Source organism: Corvus moneduloides, chromosome 3 (assembly GCF_009650955.1).
Source record: "Corvus moneduloides isolate bCorMon1 chromosome 3, bCorMon1.pri, whole genome shotgun sequence".
NCBI lineage: Eukaryota > Metazoa > Chordata > Aves > Passeriformes > Corvidae > Corvus > Corvus moneduloides.
The window spans coordinates 108801057-108823795 of record NC_045478.1 but is presented as its reverse complement, the minus strand read 5'-3'; the positions used below and the strand labels follow the sequence as shown (position 1 = coordinate 108823795).

At 44.0% G+C, this 22739-nt stretch overlaps 1 protein-coding gene across 1 annotated transcript in view; it reads right to left on the bottom strand.

Moving 5' to 3' along the window:
- The window catches only part of TP53BP2 (tumor protein p53 binding protein 2), a 52515-nt gene extending 39784 nt beyond the window's left edge, over positions 1-12731 (bottom strand). Inside the window, exon 1 of the mRNA XM_032103403.1 lies at positions 12513-12731. Coding sequence (XP_031959294.1) covers positions 12513-12539 — 27 coding nt within the window. The 5' untranslated portion in view covers positions 12540-12731. The remainder of the gene's footprint in view (positions 1-12512) is intronic.
- Between the last annotated feature and the right edge of the window lie 10008 nt (positions 12732-22739).

The window sequence follows — 22739 nt, the reverse complement described above, 5'->3', positions numbered from 1 at the left end:
CAAACAAAGGTGGTTTTTAAAGCCACCTATACTTTTGCACTGCAAGTATCTATTGCAACATCAGCATTTAGTAGGAAAAAAAAAGATCTTAAAGTTTGTAGTGGGTTGACCCTGGCTGGATGCCAGTGATCCACCAAAGCCTATCACTCCCCTCTGCAACTGGATGGGGGAGACAAAATACAATGAAGGATTCATATGTTGAGATAAAAAGCCAGAGATCACTCCCCAAATAATGTCACAGGCAAAACGGACTCAAATTAGAGATATTCATTGGATTTACGACTAAAAAAACCACAGCAGGATGATGAGAAGTACAGTAAGACCCTTCCCCCACCTTTCCAGCTCTAGCTCTTCCCCCACAGTGGTGCAGGGAGATGGGAATGGGGATTGCCCTCAGCTCATCACATGTTGTTCCTGCTGCTGCTCAGGGAGAGGAGTCCTTCCCCTGTTCCAGCGTGGGCCCCTCCCACAGGATACAGATCTCCATGAACTTCTCCAGTATGAGTCCACCCCAGGGGCAACAGTTCTCCACAAACTGCTGCACTGTAGGTCATCCTTCCGCAGGGTGCGGTGCTTCACGCACAGCCTGCTCCAGCGTGGGTCCCCACAGGGATACAGCTCCTCCTAGGAAGCCTGCATGGGCTCCTCTCTCCACAGGTCTGCAGGTACCTTCCAGGAGCCTGTTCCAGCATGGGCCTCCCACGGGTTCAGAGCCCCAGCCTCTCAGGCACCCCCTGCTCCAGTGTGGGTCTCCTCCAGGGACTGCAGGTGGATCTCTGCATCCCCATGGACCTCCAAGAGCTGCAGGGGCACAGTTGCCTCCCCACAGTCTTCATCACAGGCTGCCTGAGAACCTCACTTCCACTGCCTGGAGCACCTCCTTTCTCTCCTTCTGCACTGACCTTGGTGTTTGCAGCACTGTTCCTCTCACATATTCTCACTCTGCTCTTCTCCAGCCATAATTACATCTGCACAGTACCTTTTTCTTTTCTTCTTCCTAAATATGTTATCCCAGAGGTGCTGCCACCATTTCTGACTGGTCCAGCCTTGGCCAGCGGCAGGTCCATCTTGGAGTCAGCTGGAATTGGCTCTGCTGGATGTGGAGGAAGCTTCTGGCAGTTTCTTACAGAAGCTACCTGTATAGCACCCTCCCCCTGCCCAAAACCTGGCCAAAAAAACCCAATACAAGAATAAAAACCAAACAAACCAGCCTGTAAGATATATAAAATACATTGCTTTCAGTAACGTGTAGGAAACCACCGCCTTTTACTGAGCACCCACATTTGCCAACACATCATCTATAGCTCGTTCTGCTCAGACCTGAATCCACACTTGGATTTGCATCAATGTAGTTAAACAACTGCAGAAATTCAGAGTAAACAAACCCTGAATATATTCTCCATATTATACCACACAGCAGCATGTTCACAGATCCCTTACCACTGCCATCTGTGTAGCTCCTCTCCTACAACATATTCCCTTCCACCCCAAAATACTCTTTCCCTTTCTCCCCAGATCCTTCCTTGTGGCCCCTGCAGACTGCTTTTGCACTATTGGACACTTTACCATAAACTCCTGCAAGCTGACTGTCAGAAAAGCAAGCCTACACATGGTGTTTGGGCTTGTACTGTTGGTGTCCTACTTGCAGCTTGCTCCTCCTCCACCTGGAGCCAGCAAAGGAGAACTGGATGTTGGGAGGCTTGCCCCTTCAGGCAGACTCTGCCTCATCTTCTGCATTCAGCACCAAGTTATAAACATTTCATACACAAGGAGAACAAAATTAATGTAATTTTCAGGCAGATAAAAAAATTATACCATGTAATTCTTACAAGAGATACCTACTACAGGAAAGAGGAACAGTCCAACTCATACAACGTAATCACAGAGGGTTCCAGTTGCTCCTCCCATTCTTCAGTGTCACGACACAGGCTGTTCCTAATGAGCCTAAAGCCAAGGCAACATCCGAGCATAACGAGTGGGGTTATGAACTCAAGCTTAAGCCTGAATCATCTCAGTTTTCTGTACTTGCGTCAAACCCAGAGGAAGTCCTTGTACAAGAAAAAAAAAGTAGTAATAACTACATAAAGGAAAATAAAAAAGAAAGTAAGCTGCTCTTGCTGCTTTAGAGCTTTACATCCCTCCCACTGGGAACATGGTTCTCTCAGCCTCATACACGGCCAGAGGCCAAACAAGGGCCACATTAAGTGTTCCCTGTTGGGACTTGAGAGAATTACATATCTCAAGATAGTCCCTTAAAATGCAGGTACTTTCTCACAATGAAAAGAAAACCCAGAATTTTTCCTGGTAATAGAAAAAGATTTTGTACAACACAAGACTCATTCTGGAGAAAAGCAAAAATAGATGTGCATCAGGGATGAAAGCCTATTTAACACCACCTACACCTAAACAACACAGGCTATCACAGTATCTGGCACCTGTCCCACCCACACCACACCTCCCACTGCCTAAGACACCAATTCTTTCTGGGTTTAAAAACACTCCTTTTCTGCTTTTCCAGCCAATGCGTAATAATCTCACCAATAAAAAGACGATCGACTCACACCAGGAAGCAACTCCTCCTCAGCCCACCAGAATACGCAAGGCAAAGCCACATTTATCATACAGCAAGTGCCTACCCATACATCAAGCACATTTATGACTTAAATTCTATTTACTGATACCAGGAGGCTGGGCTGGTGGGAGCACCCATGAGGGAGGCAGGGTATGGAAGCAGAAGAGAGGAATTTCTTTTTTTGAGTCAATGTATCTAAAACAGTTGTGGTATAACAGCAACACAAAACAAATCATGTAGCAAGTCATTAAAAAATGAAGCACAGAACACTCATCTACTCCAAACCCAGCAACTTCACAGAGCTCTGTGCCAAGCACTTTTGAAAATACATTGTATTAGTCACTCCTCTAGGAAAACAGCTGTCAAAACCTGTGTCCTACCTCCATAAAACAGATCAATGTCCAAACCAAAACACTCATGACACACACAGGTAGGTCAGAGGACACACCATTTCTGGCGTCTGAAACAATGACATGTTTAACCACACAGGTTAATTCCAGTGTGGGAAAAGTCATAGGACACACTGGGCTGTTGTGTGAGGCAGGCTGACCAGTCTGGTACCCTAAAAGACATTACTACAATGGGAGATTCAGAGGCACATTAGCACACCACAGGCTGGGTTGACATCTCCTTTGTGCTGCAATTCCAGAACGTGCTATTCAGCCATCTACCTTCAGGACAAGCAAAAACCAAACCAAACCAACCCAAACTGGGAATTTCAGATCACACAGCACAACAGCATGCCTGTTTACTGCTTTCAAAGGTCCCTCTGCCTTCCTACTTATTTGCTGTTACAAGGTAGAGGCTTCCTTATCACACCATCTAAATACCACCAAAGTAAATTCTACGTTTTTGTTAGTCCAACTTAATCCTCGCAGTGCATGAGAATACACAAAGATGGTGGAGAAATTCCCCTGTATTACCAGCTCTCAAGGGAGTGTAGAAAGTGGAAAAGGTATCATCTGACTGCTCCAACTCAGCCAACCTAAATGGTTAGTTGAGGCACACCATGATCTTCCCAAATCCAGCTGTTATTTCTGATTGCACAGCCACATGGCAAATCACTTCCACCATGTAAGTCTTTTAGTTCCTTTTTGCCTTTAGTGCAGGCAGCATTTCCTACAAACCATCACTCAAATCCTTCCTAAATTCAAGGGGAAGTGACAAAAGACACGTGGCTTTGGGTGTGGATAGAAACCCAAGGAACAAGACCATCCATTTGAGCAGCATCCTACTATTAAATTAATTAGGTGTAGTGTCACACCACACCTTTGCAGAAGGGCAGCTCTTCCCAATTCACCACCAGCTCTGGGTGGGTACATACTCCTGTTGCACGGAATGACCTTCATCTGTCACATCCAGGTGACTGCCAGGACACACAGCACTGCAGGCAATCAACACAGCCACCAGCCATGCCAAAGACTGCCAGCATGAAATGCCTGGGCTTGGTGATCACACCTATTTGACAACAGCTGATATTATTATTCAAAGCCACAAAGGAGGGGTTTTGTCCTACCACTTTTGGGCTGCAAACACACAGGAAGTCATTAGTAACCAAAGCAGCACCCACTCAGTTGGCACAGAGGACACATTGAGCATTTGCAACAAAACAGATGGATCTCTTTTGTTACTTTGCAGGTTAAAAGGGATCAATGGGGCTAGTCCAACACTCGAAGTGATGGATGGCCAGATGTTCTTAGCTGACCACACCGTATTAATGGAATGTGTAAAACTACAGCAGAACTGGGAAGGAGAAATCCTGCCCCTTCAGTCAGCCCATTAGCCCAAGCACCCAGCTTGATCCAACCTTTGCTCCTGTGATGTGGAGCTCTACACACTTTAACTTGTATCACAAACATTCAGGCATTCTACCAGACGCTGCAGAAGGCTGGCAGATTGTAGAGCTGATCACTGTCTGACAGGTTTTTTTTAAGTGCTGCTCACTCCCCACTGCTCGTTCCAGGCAATACCAGGCTCTCTGCAGACACACCAGCTGAGAAGTGAGAGGAGAACAGTTGAGCAGGGCAAGGCAGCAGAGCTTGCTGAGTGACTTTTGGCTTTACAAGTTGTCACCAAAGTCATGACAGTGAACAACAGTGTTGTACAGAATGGTGGTTGCTTAGGTGATGTCACACCTATTTTAAATGAATTAAACAGAGCAGAGTTTAAACAAATAACATGCGTATTATGCCAGGTTCCTCTTGCTTCAAGAGCTTCAGAAGTTGTCCCTTTTAGCTTGGTACTACTTGGCTGCTCATTCAGCTTCCCTGGAGGTAGAAAACTACTTCTCTTAGCCAATGCTGCTAAATACTATTCGCAAGAGAAGTACCCTAAATAACAATGGTTTTTGTGCAACACTGGTAAATCACTCTGCAGAAGGGCCTCGTGGGCAAGACCTACAGGCAACAGCAGAGGCACAACAGTGCAGGGGCAAGAAGCACAGAGTGCTGTTTCCATGGCTTCCCTGCACTAACCCTTCCTTGTGGTAGAAGGTGTTCTCAAAAGGCTGGAAGATGCAGCGTGGCTGTCGCTGATAAAGAGGCGCCATGGCAGCATGACAGGATAGCAACGCTCGTCAGGAACCTGGCTTGGACATGACCCATGGCAGAGTCCCTTTGCCACCTTTGGTACTTCACAGGAGAGCTTCCCCACATTCTCCAGGCACGTCTGGTTCACTTTGCCTGGTCCCTTGCACTCTGCCTTTCACGACTCAGTGACAGCTTGCTCCCTCCCTCTGTGACAGTCAGAAATCAGTCATTGCCTGCTACATCAGCTTCTCCTGAACACTTGATTTTGTTGGGAGACACAGTTGTACTACAGCTGAGACCAGAGAAGATCTAATAGGTTTTAGGAACACAATCCTTTAGATGGCAAGAAAGGGTTTCACTTGGCGGGAGAAGCCAAGCAGGAGCTAATAATAATCACTTCTCTGCATGGTTCAGATACTGATCTGAGTAAGATTCTGCATTCAAGGCAGCAAATACATATGATGGAGAGCAGAGTAAAAACAGTCTTTGCACACTCTTAAAAAAGAGGAAAAAGTGCACTAGACAAACCACCACCCTCAGGCAACAGGGAAATCAGCAAGTTATAACTGCACAGGTGTGACAGAAACAGCTGAGTGAGAGACCCAGCTACAGGGAGTAAAAGCCCTCCTGTAGACTCACATGATTTGCCAGCCCAGCCAATTTGTACAACTTCAGTTTTGTCCAGCAGAACTAAGGAATAGGAAGGTGAGATCCCTGTGTCTTGCTGAAGAGGCTTGTGGCTACTGAAACTCAAGAAGGGGATAGTCACTTTGTAGAAGGTCAAGCCTCCATACCTTGAGAAGGCAAGAAAGATGCTCTACACCAGGGCTTATGTGTAGTCTTCCAGCTCCTTGCTCACATTTACAGGCTGCTGCTACACTGGAGTTACTGTGGTTTGGCACAGAACAGAGCTCAAATGGGGTAAAAATTACAGCATTAAAAAATAACCCACTGAAGAAGATTAAAAAAAATGATTTTACTCTTTTAAATGACAGAAGGAAAATTAAGGTAAGAAAAATACCCAATTCCAGAGACTCTCCCGTAGCTTTCAATTCAAAGAAACAATGGGATTTAACACCCTAATGAAATAGAGGAAAACTAGTCATCTAAGATTAGATCTAAATTACTCCTTAAGCAGTTAGGTTTCACAAAATAGAAGTACCAAATGACAAGGAAAATCTCCTTACTTATTCAACAAAAAAAACCAAAACAAACCCCACATGCTGCTTCTTAGCCAAGATGCACCAAAACAGTGAATATTTATTTTATATACTTGTAAAGGATTTGTGGAGAAGCATCTCTTTTGGGGCCTATTCTCAAGCATGGAACACAATGAATTACCACCGAAGTTCTCTCCCCCTTTGTGATTAAACCTACAAATCATTTAAATACTGATATTGGATATGACAGACCCGTATTCCAGCTGCACCACAATGTAGCAGTTGGTTTGACTCTACAGGTCCCCCACATCCGGGCTGAACTCTCTGCATGATCTCCAACAAATGGCTTGACCTTCCTGCAGCTTCTGCTCACTTTATTCAGTGTTATGATCCATAGCAGTTTGCATTTTACAGATCAAATGTTTGATACGGAATAACCCAAAATAATAATGGCAGAACCTTTAAAGTCATCTCCCTGTCAATTGCGTGGGAATATGTCCATGTTTTTACATGTGCTTGGGTATTATAACCAGATACACTGCAGATAAAGTCTTTTAAGAATCAATTTTATTATCAAGAGAACCACATAGAATGAGTGATAGCTGCAGCAGAAGCTTGATTTTAAAGTGTCTAAGCTTTACTTTGCAGAAGGATGAAATAAAGATATGAACAGGATTTAAAAAAACCCAAACCCCCCAACTAAAACACAAAGTCTTCCCCTAATCTTCTTTTTAAAACAAACCCCAGTAAAAGGTGGGCACTGCACACAGCCATCTACCAAAGCTTTGTATCATATTAAGACCTGGGAGCATCACAGCAGCACAGGAGAAATGGGTACAGAAACTACATTACCAGCCCAGTAAAATAATTCTTGCTATTAATGCCACAGAAACAAAAACCAAAGAGTTCATCTTTAGATGCCACTGGGTTCAACATCCATATAAACACCATCCCTATGGTGAAATCCCCAATGAGGACACAGGCATGACTAACTCTAAACAGCAGCAGCAAGATCCTGAATATTAATAATTAACTAAACGCAAACAGCAAAAGCAGAAGCCAAGTTTGTGCCCTTTAACACGCCAGTCACAGTTGCTGTTCTGTCCCAAACTCACTCACTGTTCCCTCTCCATGAACATTTATCCCAAACTACAGTAAGTTACCTAACACTGTTTTAAACAACACTTCAGATCTTTCATGTTCCACAGAAAAGTCTGAAACCTCTAAACCAGTTAAGCAGTAGTGACTAAGATAATTAAGTACGCTTCACATGATGTCCAGGACTTCTGGTGACCTTTACTCACAAGTATCATCCGACTGTTTGGGAACTGAAGATCAAAAAGACTCTGCCTGACTAACAAGTGACTAAGCTGAGAGAAACCAGGCCTCGAGATAATAAAACTGAGAGCAAAGAGAAGTTTTATCTGCTCGTTACCTCCTGAATAGGAGCATCCTCCAGTTTCCAGAGCCCTGAGTAAGTTTTTACATTTCACAAGACCATGAAAGCGCACAGATTAAAAGGATCTGGGCGTTCCTTTGTTATCAGCAGGCACATGCACAATGAAGAAGTTCTCCTTCAGCTGTGCCACCAAGCTATAGGAATTAGCTTGAGCCAGTCTTCTCAGGGTTACCCGACTCCTTCTCCAGGGAGGCTGTATGGCAGCGAGGCACAGCGCCGCATGTAATTAAACAAGCTCCATAACACACACAGTGGGAGAGAAAGGAGAGTCCCCAAGGCAGGCTGCTAACAAGGACAGAGGCTAGACAAACGGAGCACTTTCAAGACTGTTTCTTCATCAGTAATTCGAAAGGAATGTTAGGAACACTGCCATCCCGCTAGTTTATTCTGTGGAAATAACCTTTATACCTGCCTCTTTTAAAGTCCAACTGACTTGCACGTAAATTAATCCCACAAAGCAGATCTGCTCACCAGAAAAGCAGACATCCCATCTGACAACACTAGGAAGGAGAAAACAAAACAAAATTCCATGAATTATCCATCCATCCCAAACTTCATGACTGCATATTAGCCCTCGAAGCTGTAAATTCAAGAGCCCCATGAGGCACTCAGACCCTGAACTGTTCAATAGATTAGAAGAGGCATAATTAGCTATTCCCATGGTCTCCACAGCTTGATCTGTTATGAATTCGTAGTATTGCCCTTCCCCCATTTCTGATATAAGCCACACAAAGAAACAAAGATATTTAACATAGTGCTGTGTAACATAACACACATTGCAGGTAGAGTGCTCTGGTATTAAAAAAGACATATGAGACATTAAATGCATTTAAAACTATTCCTGGAACAATTATTCACTGGACAGAAAAAAAGTAAAAAAAGATCTTGTTAAAACAACATGAAGCGAAGGGAGAGGAAAAAGAAAAAGAGCACTCTGGGAACCTCAAGGCAGTGTTTTCTATTGTGCATAACGACAGGTCAGAGTCTGTAAGAGAAGTGCAAGAGGTTTGAGAAGTTTAGAGATCAGAAAGCACAGCAAAACAATCACCTAAGCTTTATTTAGCATTTTAGATGGAATACTTAAACACTGAGTACCACATTAAAGTGCTTGAATGTAATATTAAAACTTCTAAATTATTAACCTTAAGTGGATATTCAGTTAAAAGAACACTTAATAAACTAAATCCTCCAATCAGATGAAGAAAAGCAGTATATTGTTTGAAGAGCTCATAGTCTGAAACCCCATTCATGCACTGAAATCCACAAAAAGGGACAAGGAAAACTCTGTTAATGACTGATAAACCTGATCAGAGCTTAAAAAATTAAAAGACCACAGGAAACAAGGCTGAGATCCTACAGTTCACTTACTGCTCTCATAAACTCTGCTGGGGGTCAGTTTGTTTATAAACTTACAGCTGCTCATCTTACAAAGTGCAAGAGATTCATTTCTGCTAAAAGTTCTTCAGTTGAACAACAAGAATAGTGTTTCCTAAGAAAATTCCCAAAGACAGGCTACTACTAGACTATTTCAGTGAATCAGAATCTGTATGGCAGCTCCAATCACTGCCTAATGGAACAAGCAAAACAGCTTTTAATGTAGGCGGTTTTTTTAAGATAAAAAACACACATATCCACAAACTAGTGAGCATTCTGCAATGAAAATATGTACTTTAAGTGCTTACTGGATGTGGCAACTCCAAGAGCTCACCTGGGACAAGGTGTTAGACTTTAGAAGGAAAGCACTACACCTTGTGGTATCAAAGTTGCAAGGCTACTTGAAAGCTTAACTTGATTAGAAAAGAACACATGGTTATTAAGAACTTCAGTGTCAGACATTTCAGTAATTTCTGATGATAGAAAGCAAAACTTATTAAGGAATTAAAGTGCTCTCCAGTTTGCCAAGTTACTCCCTAACAATAAAGCTGTGTGTCTGGATCCATCCTGATTTCAGGAGATCCCCAGTAACCACTGCACATAATTCAAACTGAAAAATTAATCCTTATCGAGATCAAGGGGGTTTGATCTAAAAAGTTTCTGGGTATTAAAGCGGAGCTCAATCTACCACATCCCACTCTCTGACAGGAAAAAACCCCAAACATTTATCCAGCATGCATAATGATCCTAATTATTTCTCAATACATGCTCCTTTTAGGGTAATAATGTGAAATAAAAGGAGAGATACCAATTATGCTGTGGAAAAATATGCTATTTTAGAAAGTGTTTCCAGCTCCTTTTCACTGCTTAACATTACCAGTCACACTCCCACAAGCCTTCACAGATGAAAGGTGAGACAACCTCACACAGCTTGCCAGCATTAACCCTGTTATTACCTTCATCAGTACAGCTACACACAAATTACTTCTTAGTACACCCTCGTGCAGACTCTCAATCACATTGCCCTGACATATGGTTACAGCAGCAGTTTAGCTCCTATCTGTCATTACCACAAGGAAAACATTCCCATTTCAGGGTAGTCTCCCAAGAGCACAAGTAGTTATGCTGCTACAGCAATTTCCCAGCTTTTTCCCTGGCAGCTGCTCAGAGGTGAATTCCTGGCTGGGCTCACGTTGCTTGTATTTCCCACCTGGGGAACAAACTGTTGTTTAAACCTTTGCCCACGCTCTCTCTTCTGGAGCACAGGAGACAGACCTGAAGCTGAGAGTTAAAAATTATATACAGATGGGGAAAAGAAAGAGACATCTTAAACTTTAAGAAACAAAACATTTTGTAGAGAGTTTAGGGCCAGCCTACTACTTCTCATTAAAACAACGCAGAAAAAGATACTGAAGTCTATGAACACTTCATTACTGAATAAATAAAAGAGTCCTCACATCCTGCTCCCTCTTTCTCAAACCCTCCTTCTCTGCCCACCTCAAACCTCTAATTTTTTTCTGGAAAGAGAAATAAGATTTTTTTTTATTATTATTATTAACTAAAAGACAATAAGGAAATCTGGAGAAAAGCTTTTTACGCTGAATTAAAAGTTTTAATACTCATAATATTTACATTTTTATTATCTTAAGCCACCTTCAACCCTCTCGAATCTTTCATTATTTGCAGCAAACACAATGTGAAAAGGCTGTATTCATCCCTTTATTTACGTGTTAAAAACAAGAATCACTAATGAGTTGAGTCATCAGCCAAAGAGAAGTCTGAGCCACCGGGGCAATGCATACTCTGGAACTTGTCACCTGCAAATGCTGATGGGATAAGACTGCGCCTGTTTGTTTTCTCCTTTATTTGAACTCAGTGACAAGGAACTCACCAGCAACAGCATCTCCTGGAGATTTCACTGATACATGAGGGCGCTTACCTAGATCAGTTTTGACATGGATTGAATTAACACCTTATTATATTTACTGCTTGTTTTTCTAAGTTTTTATAGGCAGACAACACCACTGTTGCATAACACATTGGCTATTTAATCTATTTGGACTCATATTCTTTCTGTTCCTCCCTCATTAGCTACAGCAATCATCACCCAGCCTTCTCCAGTGTTCTCCGAGATCAAATTATCGCTCATTATTTCCTCCTAATTGCAGCGGAAGAACCTCACACCTATAGCAAAATGAGCTTCCCTAATACATCCACATCCTTCCAGTATGGATTCCCAGTTTCACCTTTCAGTACAGTTCCTTTTTTGCTTGCTTCAGTCAGTTCCTCGAAGAGTTAAACTGGAAATAATCTTTAATACGAGAGTGCTGTTGTGAGAACCACCTATGCGTGCAAAGCTACTCGGTAAGACAGGCCACATCGCCCGGGGGAGGATGGCAGAGAGACACTTTAAAGCACCTTCGACTCGGACTAAATAGGTATTAAGCCTGTCGGGATTTTCTGTACATACTCCAGTCTCTCAGAACAACAGAATATGGACTTCACGGGGCATCCCTGCTGGTAAACCCAGGTATTTAGTGGCAGGTGTACTTTCAAAGGAAAGTATTTTACGTCACCACTTCCACAAATACTGTGCTGGAAAACTAAGGAAAAGCTGCTGGGCTTTGCTTTCATCCAACCTGAGCTGACAAAAACGGTGTAATTTTTAAATTCACGTTAAAACTCCTTAGAGGAGGTGGTGCTCCGCGTGCCTTTTGAAAGCGTTAGAACAGAGACACCTCCGAGAGCCGGGCAGGTTTAGCACACACCGCCGCCAGCAGCTCCCGAAACTCTCCCGTCCGAGGTCGGGAATACCTGCCCCGAGAGCTCCTAAGCACTCTGAACCGTAAACAACATGGACACCATCTTCCTCTGGGAGCCCGGGCGCTCCAAAACAAAGCCACCCCCATCCCCCAGAAGCAGCACGGCTCAAACCAACTTTAAGAACTTCGCACCATTTAAAAAAAAAAAAAAAAAAAAAAAAAAAACAACAACAACAACAACAACTAAGCAGAAGAAAGCAGGATCTAGACGAAGTGCCCGTTAAGCCCGCGGGAGCGGGGCGAGCGGCCCTGGCGGGGAAGCCTTATCCCCCGGCAGAGAAGGAAAAGCCCCGGGCGATGCGGGCCCCCCTCCACCCCGCGCTGCTGCCGGGGCCCCGCGGCCCCCCCGGCCCTGGCTCGGCTCCAGCGGGCCCGTCTAACAAGTTGATTCCGGCGTGAAAGAGGAAGAAAAGGAAAACCTGAGAGGGGGAGGGGAAGCCCTTGCGCGGCCGCGGAGACCAGGCTGAGTGGGGGAAGGCGGGCAGGGAATGCTGGAGGGAAGGAGGGTCGCCTCCCGCCCCCCTCCACGTCCGCAGGATCTATTTTCCCTCCCGTTGCCCCGCTCCAACTTTCCGCTCGCCGCCGCCCGGGACTCACCGGCATCATCTTGGAGCCGAACCGCATGGGGACGGCCGGTGCCGGCCCCACCGCCCGGAGCGGGGAGCGGCGGCCCGGGGGCCGGAGGGGCTGCGCTGCCGCCGGGACGACCTGTTGCGGTGTTGCGGGAGACGCTCGGCTCGGCCTCACCGCCCGCCCGCCCTCCGCTTTGTTCCCACCAGCAAGCACGCTCCCACCACCCCCGGCTCCGCTCCGAAACTAACCCCGGCCCGGCGAGGAGGAGCCGCCGCGCCCCGCCCGCCGCCCACCCCCGGGAGGGGCCGGCCCGCCTCCTGCCCCCGCCGCGAGTGCCGGCCCAGAGCTCCACGAGGGCGGTCGGACCTCCCGGGGTTCGGCACTCAGCTGGGGCTGTGAAAATAGGAGATCCGTGGGAGTCCCCTCGGGTCACCTCCTCCTGCACGCCGCTCCGAAACGCGCTGGTTTCGGGGCCCCACGGAGGGCAGGGGCACACGTAGCCCGGTCTTCCCTGGACCGGCAGCGGGAAAGCGCGGGTGGGAAGCCGCTGGCCAAGGTCAGCCTTCAACAGCAGAGCCTCCCCTAGCCTGAGCTGCGAGCCCCTGCCGTCCCCACTGCCTCAGACGGACCGTCCTACAGATCCCTTTTAGCTCCTCGTGTCCGCAGTCAATGGAGCATCCCTGCCCAAGGCACGCTTTGTTTTTTTGTTATTTTTGGTTGGACCTGATGAGTCGATCAAGTCAGACCTCATTGAGATGACAAAGTCTTAGTTGGGCTGTCCAGAAAACATCCCCAGAAATCTTTTGCACCCTCTTAAGTGATGAAGGGGAATAGTTCTGCCTTCCTTGGACCAGTGTGCAAGACACCCATTTCAAACCCAGTCACTTTGCTAGCAGCACTTCAAAAGCTCACGCAAGGCTTGGAAGAAAAGTATATTTAATCAGCACTGTTACGGGGCTCTCTCGGCAGGAAAACCAGCTCCATCTGCTTTTCCTACTCGTATTAGAATCTTCGCAGTAATTAGGCAGGATAAAAGCGGAGAGGATTAAAAGTTCCCAGATGAAGGAAAAGCAAAACACGAACCTAATTTGCATACAAACATATCTTTTTCTAAAGCAATAAAGAAACTTTGAGAGCATTAGAACATTGATAACGCCCCGCCCGCCCCCCCTCCCCGCTGGATCTCCTAGGCGGCAAGCAAGCACTGTTAAACACAGTATTGATGAGGCGCGGGGGACGGGGATAAAATCGTCGGGCCGCGTCCCCCGGTACGTGTTTGTCCCGATCCCGGGGCCGCTCCCGCATCCCTCCCCCCAACCCCGCTCTCCGCGCTCCTCCCCCCGCTCCACGGCCGGCCAATGAGGAGGCGCCGCCGGTGACATGACGTCACCTCCCCCGGCGCCCATTGGGCGCCTCGCGAACACAGAGCGATGTCTCCCGGCAACGCCGTGACGTCACGGTCCCGCCCCGTAAGCCCTGGCGGCCCGGCCGCGTCCCTGGCAGTGGCTCCCCGTTGTCCCGGCGGGAAAGGCCCGCCTCCAGCGGGGGCCGCTGCCTTGTCCCCACGCTGTTGTTTGACTGAAGGACGGGAAACGCGCCGCCCGAACTGCGAGCAAAGCGCCACGCCGCTGCTCCCGCCACGCCGCTGCGCCCGCCACGCCGCTGCTCCCGCCACGCCGCTGCGCCCGCCGGCGCGCTCCCAAACCCCGCGGTTATCCCACCGGCAGAGTGGATCTGTGAATTCCAGCTCTTTCCCGATTTGCGCCCGTTCCGATTCGCTTCTCCACTGCCCGCATGCATGGGTAAAACTACGCACAGAAGGTTTATAAAGCCAGTTTTCATTTGGTGGTTTTTTTAAAACTCAAACTTTGGATTTATCTTACAGGATAAAAATGTTTCAGGTCAAAGCAGGTGGCGATGGAGAACCAAAATTCTTAGAATCGTAGAGTAATAGAATCACTGAGTTTGGAAAAGCCCTCTAAGATCCTTGAGTTCAATCATAAACCCAAGACTGCCACGTCTGCCACTAAACCATGTTCCTAAGCACCACATCTCCATGTCTCTGACCACTTCTGGGGAGGGTGACTCCCTCACTTCCCTGGGCAGCCTGTTCCAATGCTTGACCACCCTTTGAATGAAGACATTTTTCCTAATATCCAATCTAAACCTCTCCTGGTGCAACTTGAGGCCATTTCCTCTTGCCCTATCACTTGTTACTTGGGAGAAAAGACCGACTCCCACCTGGCTGCAACCTCCTTTCAGGCAGTTGTAGAGCACAAGTAAGGTCCCTCTGATAATCCTTTTCTCCAAGCTAAACAACCCTCAGATGCACCTCAGAAGCCTTGGTGCTCCAGACCCTTCACCAGCTTTGTTGTCCCTCTTTGAACACACTCCAGCCAACGATTCTGCAAATCCCTGCTGAATTTTTAGAAGCATCTAGCTGGTAAGGGATAACATCAGGAGAATGATCTTTTAATGTACACCCTAAATACAGACACAAATAATTTCTAATAATAATTAGAATGTTAAAATAACAATTTTAAGCCTGTAAAATAAACCTGGAAATGGTTAGGTAAAAATCAAGTAGAAAAGATGTTTCAGATGCAGTGTATGTGCAAGGTAGCCACATTTTGCTAGCACATGCCTCTTGCAGGCCAAACCACAGAAGTCTCTTTTGGCTCAAGTTCTAACTTTGACATCTTCCATACAAAACTACAACCCCATCCCTGCTAAGGAAATGAAGCTCCAAGGGGTGCACCTATTGATTTCCAGTTCTGTGCAGGCTCTGTGACTCATACACTGCAGTGAAGGCTCTCAGTGCCATCTGGTCTTGCACTTTAGATCCCAGCTCCTGTCCAGCAGAGGGGACATTGCTGGCCAGGTTTGCAGGTAAAGTGGGGCCAAAACCACTTGTAGCCGTGCCTATCTCAGCAGCACTGCTCACCCTCCCTATGGCACTCACATTCCTGCTTCTCACAGCAACTCAGACATGATTTCACTAGATAAGCATGGCATGAATTTCTCACAACGGGTTATTAATTACAGGAAAGACTTTTTGGTTTATGAGCAGAGAGCTGATGGTTCCCCCACCGAGGGCAGAAATATGTGAGGGTTTCTGACCACAGGTTCAATCTCCAGAGCATCAACAGTTGGAGATAACTGAGTCATGCACAGGAGCATTGGCAAGGGGCAGCAGTTCCCAGTCCTGCATACACAGAGCTATCAGAAAAAGGAAGAGGAGATCCACAGGATCTGGAGCCAATGGCACGGACAGCTGAAGCTCTGCACCTCTTCCCTGGTTCCCACTACTTTTGGCGGCCTAAACAGAGCATGCTGCACTTGACTAAGGCCACATGCAGTCCCCTAGAAGTAATCACAGCAAGGGTTATGGGGAAGTTGATACTCATGGAATGGCTTGAAAAGTATCCAAGAAAAGGAAAAAAATTCCACCAAACCACTAAATAAAAATGTAGTGGAACCATTCTTCTTTCCACAGGAGATCTACTTGATCTGAACCAAAGAAACCTGCAGCAGCAGAAAGACATTACAGACAGTATTGGTAATGATAATCAGTAGAAATAAATAGCATCATCTTCTCTTGTCATTAGTCTTTCCAAACAATGGGATGTGTAGGAGGGGGCTGGAAAAAACACTGCTGTACTTCATGCTCTCAGCACACTACTTAGAACTCAAACATTCCACGTAATTCCTTCAGTGCTGTATCTAAGTAATTTTAACAGTAACTTCACATCCTCTGCTCTACCAGACTGCCTAAAACTGCTTCCAGACCAGTCAAGTCCCTTTTTACAGTCCTTTTACAGACAAAATGATCAGGTAACATTTCTTTTGCAATAACTCGTAAGAATTTAAAGGGAAAAAAAAAAAAAAAGCTGTACCTGTCGGTTGTTTTTAATAAACCCTTTAATTCTTCAGAAAAAAGCTGAATATGATTCTTAAACTGCTTCTAAGACAGTAATTTCGGAGAGTGTCAGAAATCAAGAGAGCAGCATCAAGAGAAGAGGTACCGAAGGGCTGGGTTAGATTTGCTGTCCACTGCCACCTACTGTTAAAAATCCACCAAATCAGACTTGTGAGCTCTAATTCCCGAAGGATATAATTTAAGAGCCCAGAAAGAAGGGAAAGCTTTGGAATTGAGATTGCTGTGGAGAAAAGAAAAAAAGAACTAAAAAGGAACATGCTAAGAGAATTGCTCACCTAAACTCATCGGGCTGTGGCACAGCAGCTTCACAAGTTTGGATTTTTTCCAGCAATGTTGAAACTCTGGCACCTAACTTATACAGCTACTCTCCGGCTCAAGATAAGGCTTTTCCAGGCAGTGATTCAAAGCAAAGACCTCGATTAGTCCATGTTGTCAAACTTCCTCACAAAGAGAAAAAGCAGCTAAAGAAAAAAACCCTGATGGTTTAACACTTTCAGCACCTTCACACAGTTCTGCTAATCCACCAGCTGCCCCCGTGTTGTTAGATTCATTTCCACTATTTAATGCTGCATTCCTACTATTTAATTTGTTTTCAAAACATGAGATAACAGACCTTACAGCAGAAACAGTTTTGGGGAAAACATGCAGCAGTGACTGAGACTATCATCTCCCAGCTGGAAAATAAAGTTCCCTAGTTCATAGAACCATAGAACAATTAAGGTTGGCAAAGACCTCTAAGGTCATCAAGTCCAATCGTTAACCCAATATTGCCAGGTCCTTCACTAAACCATGTCCCTAAGGACCACAACGATACATTTTTTGAACACTTCTGGGGCAGTGATTCCATCACTTTCCTGGGCAGCCTGTTCCAGTGCTTGACCAAGTTCCAAAGTGTGCAGGTAAGATTTATGAAATCTTTTAAGAAATTTGCTAACAACATCAGCTAGAACATCTCATGTTATTCCAGTGGCTGCTTCCAAAGCAAAAGCCTTTGGTCTATGCCACATTCAAAGCAGTACATCAAGAAACATTTAGCAAGAGTAAATTTTAAATTAAGACACAGTGGCTTGCCACAACTTCCGTCAGCCCAGTTCTCTAAGGTTTTCCTGGACATTTCCTGGACATTGAGGAGCAATTCAGTAGGCATACCTTCCTCCTGGAATGAGCCATTTCCCTCTAAACTTGTGTCTGGCAGCTGAAATGAGCCTCTTCAGCTGCAATCCCTTTAAGGAGTTTATCACATCCGTGCATGCTTAATGTAGAACATCATCAGGCCCCTACTTGGATGGGGTGTGTTTTGTGGTCACACCAAGTCCATTTTGGTTGTGACATACTTCCTCATTCACATGCAGATCACATCGATTTAAAATCTAAACAAATAACTGTATCCTGTCACATTCCTGTGCCACAGCAGAAACAAAATCTAGACTTTCCCAACACAAGGAACAGCTCAGCTCCTCAAGCATAGGCAAGAGAGCCAGTGCCTTGCTTTGTGATAGCACTTACTACTACAATAATTAAATATAAACTTTAATGATCACTGTATGTAGAAGCTAGTCATGTATATAAGCAACTACATGAGACAACAGAGATTCAGACTCTGTAACTTTAAAGTTCAAAATTATTTCTTGCTTAACTTGCACCCTCTCTGCAAACTAATCCCATTATCTAAATTGTGACAGTCCCACATACACTCACTGCACAAAGTACATATTCAATCATGTTACTCAGAAAACTAGTAATTGTACAGAACCAGCAACACTCAGAAAACACTTCTGAAATTTGCATCAATTTTGCTGCAAGCTATTCAGCTCTTAAGCTGATCGTTTAAATACAGTTTCAGAGGATGATTCTCTAAAAATAGAAAGTGTCATTAATATCACAAGCATCACTCACTTTAAACAGAAGTCTTCAATTTATTCCAGATCAACCAGGAATTATTTAACTTCAGTAAACTAAAGCTCCTCCAACTTCTCAAGTTACTTGCTGGAAGAAAATTCTAATTTCCTCACTAAAAATTCTTTCCTATGTAATTTAAATTCACTGTGGGTTTTTTTTTCCTCACAGGTAATTTAACAACCAGCCAGCTAAAGCAAGTCTGCACCATGTCTTAAAAAGAGGAGAAATAAACTTCCTCTTCCATTAGTCCCCAGCATCTTTCAACAAAATGTAGGCTGGCACAAATTAGTGTTTTGTATGCACCACACACAGCTGCCATTCTTCTCAATAACTAAATTATATTCACTACGCTCACTCTGGACCCCTGTCAATTTATCTGGGCACGGATCCTGACAGAAGACCCTCTGTAACAAAACGTCTGTTTAGGGCAATTACAGCAATTTGGGAAAGCTGAAATCTGCCTGCAGCCACTCATCCAGCCCCATAAGGGAGCTGGCCAGTGAGGAAAAACAGGGAAGGAATTGAAAAATATGTTCATTAAATACAAATATATTCAGCTGTTGGAAACAGAAATTCTGTGATCAAAATCCCATTCTTTACCAGAAACTTTAAGACACTGATTAGCCACACAGTGAGGCTGAACCTTCATCCTAGCTGGATGTTTGGAGAATGTGGAGAGTTAAACGAACACTGCTGTTTCACTGTTGCCTCATCCCTATTGCTCAGCTGCCAAGAAGACAGACTTAGCTCATGCTAGCAGTCCCTCTGGAGTCAAGAGAGAATGAAACCAGAAGGATTTCAGAAAATACAAAATTATTTCAAGATCAGGCCCCCAACAATTTCTTTTTTTGTAAAGTGACTGCAGGACTGAGCAGACCATGTCTTTGTAAACCTCTTCTCATTGTTAATTTACCTATTTTCTTTGCACCTTCTCACATAGAGCTGTAGTCCTGTGCCTCAGCATATCAATCTCTGCTTGAAATAACCCTGGCAGACATGGGGACATCAAAAGTATTGGTGCAGTTTGTTGTGTCTCTGATTTTTCACCAAGCTGAACTGATGAGACACAGCAGCATCACTGATGTTTTCACTGAATTATCTTTATCATAACGTTAAGATGTGGTAGTATACTAAAATTAAAGGAATTCCTTGGAATTTACATCAAAACTGAGCCCTTCCCCATGGTGAAAACTAATTCTGTGCCCTAGGGCCTGCAAACATCCTACAAGAGAATAATACAGAGAATTAGCAGAAGTCAGGTTATCCAATGAAAGCTTCTTATTTTCCTATCTAAGCTTGTTCACCAAGGTTACTTTTGAGTACAGCTGTGTGAGGATGTGTAACCTGACCAAAGCAATGTGTTATCAGTACCTGATTCTGCAGCCCTCTCTCGGGGGAGGTATTTTGACTACAAGGAAATAGAAAGGGTATTTGTCTGAACCCTTGTTCTTTTTATCCCCCAAGTACATCAGTTTACCTGATTTGTAATTAATTATTAGTAGTATGTAATTAATATATTAGGTGTCTACAAACCCCAATTTTCCTGTGGATTTGAAAATACTTTAAGTTAAATATTTTCTTGAAATTTGAAACAGAAAAACATATTTGATGAAAGCTTGACTGTGTAACGCACCTGGCCTACAAAAACCACTCAAGATTAGTCTGGTCCCCACACTTAAAGTTCAAAAAAATCTATAGAGGTTGTATTTTCTTTCCTTCTGTCTTCTACTTGTTTTCCTTTTGCTTCTACCTCTCATTTCCCATGGAGCATCATATTCTTCTGTCTCTCAATATCAACATATGATTACTATCAGATACCTAATATACAGTATTACAAGTAAATTAAGGGGTAGATGTAGATTTTAGAGCCAGTTTCTCAACCAGTTTTTTATGCAACATGTAGCACTACTGGGTCCAAAACTGATTAAACTCCAAAGGATCCAGTTAAATATTTATATTGATTTAATTAAACTGGGATTACATTCATATCTGAAGCTGACTCCACACCACAATATTTACCCATTTACCTATTAAAGGATTAAAAGTTTCCACTGCAGAGGATTAATCTGTTCAAATTTACACTGCTGTCTGTGTTTATTAAGAACCCTCCCAAAGGAAATTTAAATATTACTTTTTTCTGGTTTTTAATGCCTTTCACAAAAAGGCCTTTAAGCAAGAAAGACTTTACTCTGCCTTAGTGTCCAGCAGCCTGAATGAAAATATAACTGTGTGAATAGACCAGACTTCTTTCAAATTTAGCATCTCTTTAAAAAAAATTCCTAGTATCCATAAAGTGAGCAAACTGCTGCTGTCCCCGAGAAGAAAACAAATTATGTGGGAAAGCTTTTTCTATTTTTCTATTGATTACACTAACTTAATAAAACAAATCTGTTCTCCTCCCACCCAGCTTCTGCTCTTACCCTCAGTTTTTGAGCACATTGCTCCTCTTTGCTCCAATATTCCTCATCAACATGACAGTTCCTGACCTACTTATACACTTTCCTTCACCTCCAACCCCTGCTGCTAAATTTTTTCCCCACTCCCATCTTCTCAGATGTCTGTTTGTTAGCTCCTGCTTCTCACTCTCTCTCTTTCTACCCTTTCTTTAATTTCTTCTTCTTTCTCAGATTTCATAGATACAACTTGACTTGTATTTGAGCCAGGCTCCTTCCTCTTCATCGCAGTTCTTGGCATTGCTTGCTTTCACAAAAAGCCCAACCAAAACATGGCACATAATTTCAGTAAAATTTCACAGTCCCTGCTGACCTGAACACACCACACTCCAATCAGTTGGGAGCACAATATTTAGTCCAGAGTATGGAGACATCCAAATTTCATTCCCCCAAACATAAATAAAAATATTATGAGGATTTTTGCATGAAAGGAGTGAAAAAATTCATTTCCCCTAACACCTTCTTGTGAGTCACTGAGAAGTTAAAAAAAAAAAAAATCAGCCCAACTGTACTTATAATTCTAACATGGTAAAATCAAAACTAAGGCTATGTCAAGATTTTAAGATTTAAGGCTATTTCAAGATGATACATGACATGTAACATGCAAATAGATTCTACATGGCTTTATTTCATCCCTTTCAGAAAATATTATCAAGTTTTCTGGCTTCACAATATCCCAAAATAACTGAAAAGTTCATCCACTGGAGGGTCTGTAATGGGGGTTTTGTGAAAGTGCGTGAGAACTGTGTTTTTCCAAATTAATGCAAAGTGATGCATGCTCAGAAAAATGACACCAGATACACTGGGGAACAACGTGAGTCAGAACCTGGAAGGCAGTAGAATTACCCTACTTACTAAAATAGACTTATTAACTACTAAGCTAAGCTATGTGTATAGTTAGCATAAAATATATACTGTTCATTGTATTTATTCTGTTTGATTATATGATAAACATACAGAACGTACAGCTTATATTTATTAAACGTAGAGCTGTATCGAAAGAACTGAAATTGTTCAAATGATATGACAAAAAAAAAAAAGCATTCTCGAAATAATGTGAGATCTTATACGCTTAGGTAGGATGAAAAACTCCACTTCCTTTTAAACCATCAACACACTGCCAGCCCAAACTTCACGTGCCGAGTCACAAGTTCATAAAGAATTCTCCTGAGTGTGTTTTAAACTGCTGATGGTGCATGTGAAAGGAGATCAGGTCTGAAAACCACGCACAAGAATAAAACCCTTGTTGCAAGATAGCAGCACTGATGAGTTGAGGGGGAGGGGAGGGAGCAAAACACTTCCAGATCCATACAAGGCACACAGTGTTCTGCTCCCAAAAAGGAAATATTAATTTCAGAGCGCATTTTTGGAGTGCCATTAGGATGACACACATAAAGCCTTACCCTTGTATTTGCCCTGTTCCCAAGCTAATTCTTTTCCAGATGCTTTTTTTTTTTTTTGAGAAATATGTTGCAAATGAGTTTCCGAGGAGAGGAGAGAGTGAAAGAAATGGGTTAAGATAAAACTTCAAAGAGAGGAAGCATGGCTGAAAAAAAAAAAAGTACAGAGGTGCTGCAGGCAGCTAATTCTTTAGTCCTGTAATATTTTAAGCTGTACTACCTTGGTGCAGGTACTGCAAGAAATGGTCCCACTCTCCCAAAACATTTGATGTCTTTTTCCCATACACTTCGCTACCATCACTCCTGGCATTTGTTCAGTGATTTCTTCTGGCAAATCAGTGTTCAGCAGCACCAGTCCCCCAGTCAAGCACACACACCCAACGCTGCTGATGTGAAACAAAGCAGCAGCAGCTGAAGGCACTGAGGAGACTGGCACCGTACTTTTCAAAGGCTGTGCCAACTTCTGTCAAGCTAAAATGCTTGTGAAACTGAGGTGTGTCTGTTCTCAGAGGCACCAGGGAATGTTCTAGAAACAGCCCTTGGTCCCATCCCTTTGTTG